The sequence below is a fragment of the Diadema antillarum genome, unplaced genomic scaffold (genome assembly GCF_040938485.1).
Source record: "Diadema antillarum isolate AM-2024a unplaced genomic scaffold, OU_Dant_1.0 scf00000110, whole genome shotgun sequence".
Lineage (NCBI taxonomy): Eukaryota > Metazoa > Echinodermata > Echinoidea > Diadematoida > Diadematidae > Diadema > Diadema antillarum.
Genome location: NW_027270999.1, coordinates 848665 through 860984, shown reverse-complemented (window position 1 = coordinate 860984; position 12320 = coordinate 848665). Strand labels below are relative to the sequence as shown.

The window sequence follows — 12320 nt, the reverse complement described above, 5'->3', positions numbered from 1 at the left end:
ATCCCAAAACTTCTGGACATCTTCGTGAAGCCAATACACTTCAGATTAGAAAGAGTAGCAGTCTACCCCAGGCTCACAGGTCAAACCAGTGTAAAGGAAATTGAAAGCCAAGTTTAAATGTGGATTGAGTGAAAGCAGCAATATTAGTAGAACACATCAGTGAAAGTTTGAGGAAAATCAGACTATCCATTCAAAAATAGCAAATCTTTAAAGTTTTGGTGCTGCCATCGTTGGTCAAGAAGACTACTACTGTTCATGATGTAATTGTAGACACAATATGAAGTAAACATAGGAAAATTCAACATATTTTCACTTTTCTTGCATAATGAAAAAGCTCTTGACTTTCCTTCAGAAAGCAGGGGGAATGATATTACCCCTAACATATGTCAGTAACAAGTTGATGGAATGTTTACTTTACATGAACAATTTTCTTTATATTGTTGTCCAGAATGACGTCATGAGCCATAGTACCAGTAGTCTTCTTATCCGGCGATGATGGCACCGAAACTCTAACAAATCATACCTTTTGAACAGATTGTCTAATTTTCCTCAAACTTTCACTGATGTGTTCTACTGGCATCGTTGCTTTCACTCAATCTTCATATTGTATATTTCAGTTTCAGTTTCCTGTAAAGTGTCCCTGGATAGGACCCGAGTGCATTATTCTTTAACCCCAGACTCTCAATAGACACCAGGATGTAGCATGATGGATACAAGAAATCAAGTGAAGACATGCCTCGCTGAGATAAATAACATTTGTCATGAGTGCTGAATGTCTGATTTTCTGGACCTACATTGTATGATTCAACTCCTGGTATATTCTATAACCATATTCTTCACAAAGCTGTTATGGTAATGATGATTCTTATGACATATTCTCCATACCACAAATGTTGTATATTGCACAGAAGCCATTGCTGTTTTCACCTGTCATCTTTTCTCTCTGGCTTCTCTACAGGATTAGTGTCTTTGCTCAGGCCTCTGAGCTCTGCTCATCACTGATTGGTCTCCTCCTACCGTACCTCCAGAAATCCTCATCAGTTCCACAGGTACACTTTGCTTCTCATTGTGGCATATGGTCTGATATTTTTAAACTCTTACTGATAAGGGACTCTCGACTTGTCATGTCATGATGGCATCTTGTCAAATTTTCACCCACCTTTTTTTCCTATTACATGCATATGTTGCAATATTATATCTCTTTTTTTTTTTCTTTTTCTTTTTTGCAGAAGTCATAAAATCAGCACTCAAAACATGAATGTGCTAGGATCTGTTGGTAAAACATGAGTAAAGGAGTAGTTCAGACATGTTAATGATATGAAATAATTTATCTCAAAAAGAAATAACTGCAAGAATATGACGTTGCTATTGAAGTATTGACGTAACTTGTTGCACAATGCTGAAATTTGAATCCCCTACCCCTTTTGACTTGAGTTATGTGAAGAATCTACATACAACCCATCTTCACTCTCCCTGTACATGTAGGTCACCCCAGGTTTTAAAGCTATGTGTATTTTGTTTGAATGCATTCTTTCAATATCCCTGCAGGGTACAGATGTGGAGATCCTTACCACAGTGAGAAATCTTATGAAGCTCGTGGATGATCCTGGTCAATTCCTGAGGTACAGTTACTGTCCATTTCCCCCAAACCTGGTGCACAATATTGACAAGAGAAACTACATATACTTAGCGAGGAGGGGTTGATCTTCTAAGAGAGAATATGGAGGAGCCAGCAGAGGCCATTGGCCCTTCTTAATATTTTATATATACATTTAAGAATACACTCAAGAGAGGGAGAGAGAAGAAAAACAACAAACAAGCAAACTATGGTGGGAAGATGAAACATACTGCAGACAATAAAAGTATTTGGTTAAATTTCAGTGGATACTAATTATTCATCAAATATCTTTTATATTATGCTTTAGATCCATTGATCCTTCAGTCATTAACAGTAAAAAAGATTTCTGAAAAGATTTCTAAAAATGACATGATACATTAACAATTATCATAGCAGTATGTGTCCATTTGTCATTGTAAAGGAATATAAAACAAACAAGCTGATTCCTTTTTGTGGGAAATATATAGATAAATGATGTAGAAGAAGGAAAAGAAAGGGAGAAAGCAGGCAGGCAATGGGAAGGAGTGAAGAGAACATAGCAGAGGTGAGAGAAGACAGAAAGAAAGTGTATAGAACACATTTTCTGCAAACCATATATGCCCATATTATGCTTTCTGTTTAATTTTAAACTTATCAGTCTTTTTATCAATCTTTGATTAATCATCAATTTACATATCTGTTTTTTTATTTTGCTTTGTTCGTGTATGTGTGTGTGTGTGTGTGTGTGTGTGTTTTTGACCAAGGAAGAGGATGTCAGGGATATCATACACATTTCATGTTTTTATCTCATACTATTGATAAAGAAATGTATAGAAAATGATACACCATACAATATATTTTTCCCTGATGATTGCTAAGCTGATTAAATCATGCGATGATTATTGCTTGACTTTCCTGTGGTACTTAGCGTACTGTCAAGACTCCTGTACTGCCTCACGTCAGAACCAGCCCGAATGGTCCTGGTCCAAGTCTTCTCCGCCATGGCAACACGGGATCCATCTCTTGATGAGATCACACGCACAGTGGCGCGTCTCAATGCGTGGGACAAGAAGCACTTAGGGGAGCCAGACTATGAGCTGCGGCTCAAGGCATTCAAACGGGCCAATCAGAAGTTGGCAGATGAGGACAGTCTGGACCTTCGCTTCTTTTCTCCAATAATCCACAACTGTTTCTACTTTATTCTGAAGGTGAGCTGAGAATGAATGTGTTATGGCATGTTGACATGGTGTTGTGATGGGACAAGGTTTGGTCAATACTTTCAGTGCAGATAGAACTCTTATTGAAGCTCCAAAGAAAAGTGCAGTTTTGCACAATAAACAAGATCATTTCAACTGATTGATGAATTACCCTTCATTGATGTAAATAAGCACTGAACTAATCAGTGTTCAGAAGTAGCCATAATAAAAATCATGGGCACACATACTCAAACAGGATTTGAATTTACGACCTTCCGATCACCAGACAAGCGTCTTATCCACTAGACCACTGAGCTTCTGCCCGACCACCAGTGGTGGTTCTAATCCTTATAGCATGTAGGGGTTACTGCATATTTATTGAAATAAATGAAATTCTTTCATTGAGTTGTTTTTATTGCAACTCATTGACAAATTGCCCTACATCAATGTAAATAAGAATTAGAGCCAGCACTGGCTGTCAGACAGAAGCTCGGTGGTCAAGTGAATAAGACACCTGTTTTGTGATCAGGAGGTCATAGGTTTGAATCCTGTCGGTGTGCCGATTAATTTGGTGCTTATTTACCTCAATGTAAGGCGAATTGTAAATCAGTTGCAATAAAAACGACTTCATTTAGTTAACTCAGACAAGATCATGCTCTGTATGACACACAAATGTATAGCGTACATGCACATCAATGTTTATTTTAAAGGGTATCTCAAGGATTTTATGACAGATAATCACTCTTGAGCTTATATTTGTAATTTCAAAATTCACTCTGACTCTAGAGAAGGACATTTGTGCAATCTTCTACCAGGTTAATGCTCTTTAATAGTCCACTACTCAATACAATTGATGTACAAGAACTATGATCAGAGATTGAAATACTGCTGGCTACTGCGTGCACCCAGTTGCAACTGTTGTAGTGCGTGCATGAAAACATAGCAAGTCAATATGTACTGTACACGTGTGCTTGCAGCTGATTTCTGTTGATAGACTGGACCTGATAATTCAGAAGCTAGAGGCATTGAATGGAGGCATATCATTAAAATGCAAGAGCAGACAAAATTCACACATTGACTTTATATACTCTATTAAGTCTATCCACGCCAAACAGAGATAAACATAGTCTCCCTTAACCATGGCAGTCCCATCTACAGCAAGACTGATTATGATGTTACTGAAGCCCTCACCATGTTTTAATAATAATAATGATATTGTGGCTACTTGTATAGTGCACAGGTCCACTTTTCAGTGCTCATGGCGCTTCAAAAATAAAAAGATATATATACATGCATATACATGTTCAAACATGTCAACAAAGAAGAAAATGGCAAACAAAAAACAAATATACACCAAGTAAAGAATACAACTACCAATTAAAAATAAAATATTGTTCTGAACATCAATGACATACAGCAATTACAGTCCTCAGTGTGAGAGGAATAGATAAGTTTTAAGTTTGGATTTGAATGTTTCTGTAGATGACAGTTCCCTTAACTGAATAGATAACTGATTCCACAATTTTGGTTTCATAACGGAGAAAGCATGATCACCCCATCCATGTTTTACTCTGGGTGTTTGGAGTAACAATGCATCTGATGAGGAACGTAGACTTTGTGTCGGATTGTATTTTTGAATAGAATTACTTAGGTATAAGGGGGAAAAAGAATGAACTGAATGATGTACTGATAACAGAGTCTTGAAAATAATCCTTTTTTCTACAGGTAACCAATGTAAGGAACGGAGAACTGGTAATATGGAATCAAATTTATTAGTAAAAGTTAACGATCGGGCAGCAGAATTTTGCAACCATTAACCCTAACCAGGCCGGGCTTTTTTGGGTGTTCTGTGGCCGGGGAGGGGTTGATTCAACCCCCCCTGAGATCTCGACCGTCGATCGCACAATCACCATGAAATTTGGCACGTGCAATTACCTGTGGCGTAATCTACCAAGCTATACAAAAAGAAATGGAAATTTTTGTCTTAGTAATTAATTATGCTATGTACATGTATATGCATAAAATCATACATTTTGCTCTAAATCAGAAATTAAAGCTCCTAGAATCCTAATTTTTGGTGAAAACATTCTTTGTAGCATTCCTTACAATGTACTTGAAAAAAAAAATTGGTATCAAAATCAATTTCTTATGTATTTTATTGTGTTATGAATTTCGTATGTATTTCTTTGTTTTTTCGACCTTTTGTTAGTTCATTTTTTCCACAAAATTTATGACAGAAGCTATTTCAAGCATAATTATGCTAAAATTAATTAGTTTCATCCTATGAAAGTGAAAATAATCATATCTTTATGAATAAGAAGGGAAAACTCCGTTTGCATAGACTTTATACACAAAAACGTCATGCAGCGTCGTAACGGTATGCGCGATTTTCGCGAAAATGGTGTCAAAAGATGCGCGAGACTTGAAAGTAAAAAGTCAGCGAACGGCGCGATAAAAAAATTTAGCATGGCGAAATTTAGGGTTAAAGTTTGGTGACATCTTTTTTTTTTTAAGATTACACAAGAATGAATTCGAAAAATCCAACTGAGAAGAAATCAAAGCATGAATAAGTATCTCAGCTGCAGATTTAGACAAATATTTCCTTATGAAACTTGAATTATGCAGCTGATATCGAACATTCCGCAGAATTTGAGTTACATGACTCTGTCATCTCTGCAGATGTCGATGTCTCAAATTGATAACAAGAATTGTATTTAGTACTGTGCATCAGATTTCATGAGTTATAACTCTGTTACAATATTAGTACCTGTATAACTCTATGAAAAATTATGAAGTCAAAGATTTTTTTGTTCATACATATAGTATCCTTTGATAAAACTCACAGATAGAAGACATGTCAATGAGAGACAATGCCAGCCATCTGTTGACAGAGGTGATCAGCAAACTTCACAGGAGTGGCCGTGAAACAGCAGCTTTTGTAACCGTCATAGAGCACACTTTCATCCCAGCATTGAGGGACGGAGTGAGAGCAAAGACAGAGGTCAGCCCCTTTCTTCGCTGTGTTGGTTGTATAATTCAGTCCTTAAGAGGGCAGTCATAACTTTGGCTGTACAGTTATTTTGAATCATAGACAGGATTCATTCATTGATGTCACAGTACATCACAGAAATGTGGGCATGTGAAAACACAGTGGGTTTTATCCTTTCATTGGGAGAAATGCAAGAGGCATATGTTGACTTATGGTTCACCCATCTGTCTATTAGTCTATTTATGTTCTTTGATGATGCATAAAATTGAGCAGATAGATTGGGTTATCGATATTATTGTTATGAAGCAATTATTTGACAAGTGTCCATACTTAACATCAATATCTCATAATGTTTGAGGTCAGTCCAAGAATTGAATTGTACTTCAGAGGTATTACACAAAACCATAACTTCAGAAACTTAAATAACAGTAATAAAGTATATAAATGATATGAAGACTTTATGTGAGTGCCCTATGCCCCAAAACGTTGCCACAAATGTACTCCCTCTTGTACGTAAAACTCAGTCCTGTTTAAGATCCCATTTCTCCAATGGCAATAATGCTACTCAGTCAAGGCCACCATCAAAGTGATAAATGTTGTTTCTTGTCTATCAATTCATGTAAAATATATGTACACATATCACAGGCTGCACGACACGAGACAGTTGCCATTTTGTCCCAGCTGGTGAAGGCTTTCCCAGAGCATCCTCACTTCGCAACCATGTCAGTACTCCTTGACAAGGATGTCGAGGTTGACTTCTTTGAGAACATTAGACACATCCAGGTAAGATTCAAAGCTGTTTATTTTCTAAATCCAGTGTCAAGTGGAATTTAGATCTTTTCTTGTGAGAAATAAAATCCATTGTTTATAGGTTGATAAAAACCTCACTATATGTAAGACATTATTGAACTTATTTTTTTATACATATACTGTATCTAATTCTTACCTTTCCCAGCACCACCGTCGCATGAGGGCACTGCGCCGCCTCTCCAAGCAATGCCAAGAGGGGGCGCTTTCCGACAAGGCCATCCAGCACTTTCTGCTCCCTACTGCAACCTCCATGATCTTTGACCCAGAGGTCGCCAAGAACATGAACCTCGTCGTGGAAGCCATAGCAGCTGTGGGGGCCATGGCTAGAGTGTTGCCATGGCAACAGTACCTCCGTCTCCTTACCCAATACCTCAGGCTTCTGATGAAGAGTTTGGAGTACCAGAAGATTGCTGTCAGGTTAGTGATACATGTACACTCACACAGGATCAAATGAAATCAACTTGAAATCAGAAAAACTCTTTGCAGGCATAAAGGCACACAGACATGTTCGTGGAACTACAGTATTGTTTGTTGTTTCGTTTTTGTTTTGTTTTTGTTGTTTTTTTTATGTGAAAGGGCATTGTTACACCCAGAAGTGATGATTGTCACCAGATTATGTGATATTGTCTACATTACACTACACTGTCTATTGAACACAACAAATTCCATTTTATTGTTATTTTGGTTGGTTCTTTTTTATCATATCTTTGCAAAATACTGGGATGATGCTTGTTGAATTTTATTTCTTATTATTGTTGTAGGTTTTGCTAATTTTCAGGTGATATTGATAACATATAATGTTTGTCATAGTTTTGTGTGTTTTTGCTTTTTGCTGTTTCAGGTTGATTGTAGCTGTCTTGGATGCTTTTCATTTCGACCTCTCACAGTCAAAGGGACTGGATGAGAAGTCTAGCTATCGTGGTAAGTAGTGCAGCTGTGTTTTGGTTAAAGGACACATTTCTGCCTTACTATGATAAACAAGCAGAGAAAATTGGCTTTGAAGTTTGAGTATTTCCTTTTTATTTGGCTTTAGAAGTCATTAAACTTAAGTTTGGCAGTTAGCTTTCATCTAGAATATTCTGTATGCTTATGAATTCTATTATCTGATAATTTTCTTGTCTCAAACTTGTCCATTGTTATATTTCAAATTTATATATTTATTCACATACATGCTTTTGCCTAGTCATACACTGTATATACGGGTACAGCAACCCATTTTACTTGGCATTTTTTAGGTGGAAAAGCAAAGATAAGGGTACACCTTTCTGCCAAATAATTGATAGCAACATAAGAGTAATTGTTCAAGCTATGTCGAGACACACCCTTTTACCCAAATTTGTCAAACAATATACCCTTCTGCTGATTCATGTGGCAAAAGGGTGTGTTATCTTAGCCCTTTTGCCCAATTTCCAAGCACTCTCTTATGTATTGATTAATTTGGCAAAAGGGTGTACTTAAGTATCTGGCATATGCCCTTCTACCTAATTAATAAATGCTGTGCCCATGTAAATTCATGGGTGTTTATCCAGATATGCCTTTTTGTCAAATCATGAAGGTATTGGAAACTGGATAAAATTATGAGATAATATTATTGCCTGTAATTGTTGTAAGTTGTGTATTGTTTTGTTTCATTGTACTTTGTTTTTGTAAAAAGATGATTAATTTGATGGCCCAGACTAGGAAGCGCCTTGCATACCTTAGTTGATAAAGCTGTGTTTCCATACTAAGCTCAACATCCATAGAGTCAAGTTAAACTCAGGATAATGCTAAAGTACATGTATATCATGTATTCTCCCATCCAGTGTTAAAACTGTAGTCTGGTGAAGGGCAGAGTGAGTGTGAGGTTTTGATTTCTAATCTGAATGCATTCTAATGCAAAACATGCACACAGAGTCACAAGAGGTTAGTGCTTTTCAAAGTTCATGGCGTAGTTGGCTACAAGAATGTCACTTACAGTACTGGCTTGTGTGTAAATGCTGTCTGGTAGCAGTATTTGAAGCAAACAGAAGGGATTTATATCAGAATTATTAGAATTGTTTGTGTTTTGTTTATTTTCTGCACTAGAATCAGGGATGGAGCTAGGGACCAAGGAGCTTCAAGGGGAGACATATGACACTGTAGTGGCAGGAGAAGAAGAGGAGGAGAAAGATGATATTGATGATGATGGCAAAGATGGAGATGAAGATGGAGTACGTGAGGGAGAGGAAACTGGTGCTGACAGTGGCATTGAGGATGAGAAGGACAAGGAAGATGAGAAAGGTATCGCCATGGCAACCAGAATTCATCGCACCATTGCCCGCAGCATCCTACCTCAGCTGCACAAGATCATTACAAAGAAGGTAGGTTATCAGTTTCTGGACTGAAAATCTCAAGTGTGCACTTTTTATCATAATTCTCTTAGCCAGCATCATGCCTTTTTCAGTCTGTAAGAGTCATTGTTGTGGCATAATCAATATACACTGATTTTTTTTTTTAATGTTACTTTGCAGTATACAGTATATATCTCTGTGTCTTCTGTATATTCATTTTGCTATTAATGTACATATTTTAATCAATATTATTCAGGGCTCCATAGAAGACCACTACTTATTGATAAATGGGCTGCCCTGAAAAAAAGATTATGAATAAATGAATTAATAGATAGATAAACAAATAAATATGTTTAGTGCCCTTTCTAATCTATGAAATGAGATGTGACAGAGACATCTCTGGGTATGTGACGAGCCAAGTCGAAAACCACAATAACTGGTCAGTCAATAATTCTGTAGGCAAGATTAGAGCAAAGAAGAATCTCAGTCTGAGATAGCCATTTAAACTTGGTGTGTAAATGATAGAAACATAATTCTCTTACTATGGAAAAACACTAAATGCAACTGTCATAGTCTGGATGTTATATAGCACAGGAAGTACTTCAACTTTCTATTTAGAATAACTAAATAATCAGGCTTCATTTACAAAAGTTGCTGTGACAATGTCCAAACAACATTTTGCGAGGACCATTTCAACAGGCAGGGAAAAAGAAAAAGTGACCTCGACGTTACCCGGACGTTGTTGCGTAACAAGGCTCTGTTAAACAGGGCTGTAGATTTATATACATTGTACCGACAGTCTATACAGCCACACACTTGTGTCTGTATCATCCAACCACACAAATCACAAAATAGATTTTGTACCTGTTTGTATCAACCGTTCACTGTTGCATCCAAGGGTTGAAGCAGATCAGTGCATGTAGCAGGAACATGCATGAGGAGAGCTCACATCTGCCTGGTTTGGTCACATACTTCCTCTCAAGTATTGGCCCAGAAGAAGTCATTGTAGGGGGTGAAGAGCTGTGGAGTTGTTGTTGCATGCATCTTAGTTTGACATATAAGGCTTCTATGATTGTGTCTAGGTAATGGAGCATTTGTTGCTCATTGACCAGTGAGACTTTTGTGTGCCAAAAATCCCAATCCTCAGGAAAATTAACTTCAGGGTAACATTTGTCTGTGTTTCCCTGATAAAGGACTTGCTGTGGCAAGAAGTCTCTTGCCAATGAGCTGGCAAGAAGTCTCTTGCCAATGAGCAGGCAAGAAGGGCCTTGTACAGTCTCTTGTCATCAATGCTTTTCAAGGACACCTGGCACTGTCTCCTTTGTTCAAGTGTCCATTCTCCTCTGGGAACAAACTTACACCTGTCTGATGCCAGTTAAGGATTAGTTCATCTGGGACTTCATGTAGTCTCATGTGATGCCCAATCCTCAGCCTGAATTCCCCCCTACCCCAACCTGTTCACAATTGTCTGGCCTTGTTTTGGGGCCTTCAGTGTCCTGTCACTTGGTGAATCCCATCCTATTGAGCTGTGACCTTGCCCATGTCTTGTCCAAAGAGCAGGGCTCTGCCAAAATATGAGATTTTTTGTTCTTGAGGAGACCACAAGTGCTAGCAAGCACAATTTTACGTATACCAAACTGCACCTCCTACTTGTCAGATGCCAAGTACAATGTGTGTATGCTTTCACATCATGGTCTTGTACTTTGTCAAGCAAAAGATGTGGACTTCCATTGTTATTCAGGAGCTTTCTGACTTCAGCGTGGGGACTCCTGCTAATCACTTTGATGTAGTCAGATCTCACACCACGCATGGTGCTTTTGGAGTTTGGGCTGGCTAGAATTCTAGGAAACTTTTTACATGCCGCTGCTGTTCCATTTTCAGCTGCAAAGCATCCAGTTTTGGCCCTTAATTCTGCTGAGTAGACACCATACATGCCCCGCTTATTACCAGCCTTGCCGTCATCACACTTATGCGATGCTTCTCTAGTGCCACCTCCCAAGTCCTTCACTGCTTCATTAATGGCCCTCATACTTGCTGGGTCCAGACCATGAGTAGCACTATCAGTAGCCTTTGGTAATAATGGCTGGTTTTGTTCACCCCTGGCCCCCTTGATGGGCTTGTGGGCTTCCAAGATAGTGGTACATCGTAATGCATTCCATTCCACTAAATCACAACCACAGAAAACTGTGGTCTGGTCTTACTAAAAAATATGTGGAAACAAATTAAAACACACTATATTCATAAAGATTCAATTTAATAAGTGAAGCACAACATCACTAACACTGGAACATCATTAATGTTTTTCATATGATCAGTGTGTTATATTAGCTTGAAATTATCTGATTATTCATTACAGCTCATCCTGCAATGAAGAAATCAATTTTTATTAATATGAATTGTAAAAGTTAAGAATGAATTCATAAACATGATAATAGGTAGTGCAAGAATATGGAAATCTCAAACTTACTTTGCTCTTCTGATCTCCTGAGGGCTTCCACCCACCCCAGACCTTGCTTGCTTTTCTTCCTTTCTCATTATTCCAGATTACCCCAATGTGTTAACATGTCCAAACACTTTTCAACTTAGTATTCTAACACCCAAACTGTTTCGTGAAAATATCTCATACAAATCACATATTGCATACAAGTTATCTTTTGCTTAAGATAGCAAACATATAGAATTATAAGTAAAGATGAAAGGGACTATAATTTTGGAATGCATGTACATCACTGGGTAATATTTCAAGGCTACCCTGGGAGCTCATGAAAATTAACATCTCTTTTAGCTGTATACTTCTAATTTCTTGTTATTGTTTTAGAGAATAGCAAAATGAGTATCTTTCAGAAGATTATACATTTAAAAGAACAGACTTCTACAAAGACAATCATGAACATGTGCACCTGGAACAGATCACTGTTAGAAGTGACTGAAAGCCTCAAATTTTCTTATGTCCCTGCTGTGTCATCTTCGTATTTCTGTTGACACCACGTAGACAAGAAGCGAAGGAGAGCACAAGAAAGCAAGAAACAGAATGGCGGAAGACGAGGAAGTCCTGAGGGTTCCCATAGCTCTGGCTGTCATCAAACTCCTTCAGGCTTTGCCAAAAGAAACCATGAACCAAAATCTGTTCAGGTGAGTAGTCAACCTGGAAATGACTGTAGTTTAATATTCATTCTAACTTGATACTGCCTGCGGAAGTAAGAATCCATCCAGGGGCCTGTCCTTTTGGTCTACTAACAAATGTAGCTTCAACTTAGAAGGTTGCAGTTACCAGATTACTTCTACTCACTTTATCAAATGTCAGCTCAGTGTGCTTCCTTGAAAATACTGTGTGCTTACTTTTCTTCCCCGACATCTTGAAGTGAGAACATTTGCGTGATGAAAATTTCACAGAGAATGACCACAAATACATCATTTAA

The 12320-nt window shown here is 37.8% G+C and overlaps 1 protein-coding gene across 1 annotated transcript in view; it reads left to right on the top strand.

Moving 5' to 3' along the window:
* LOC139719421 (small subunit processome component 20 homolog) overlaps positions 1-12320 on the top strand; it is a 111844-nt gene that overhangs the window by 99204 nt on the left and 320 nt on the right. Inside the window, exons 30-38 of the mRNA XM_071630837.1 lie at positions 959-1049; positions 1549-1622; positions 2526-2805; positions 5639-5794; positions 6428-6565; positions 6738-7009; positions 7434-7513; positions 8657-8931; positions 11894-12033. Of these exons, the coding sequence (XP_071486938.1) occupies positions 959-1049; positions 1549-1622; positions 2526-2805; positions 5639-5794; positions 6428-6565; positions 6738-7009; positions 7434-7513; positions 8657-8931; positions 11894-12033 (1506 nt within the window). The remainder of the gene's footprint in view (positions 1-958; positions 1050-1548; positions 1623-2525; positions 2806-5638; positions 5795-6427; positions 6566-6737; positions 7010-7433; positions 7514-8656; positions 8932-11893; positions 12034-12320) is intronic.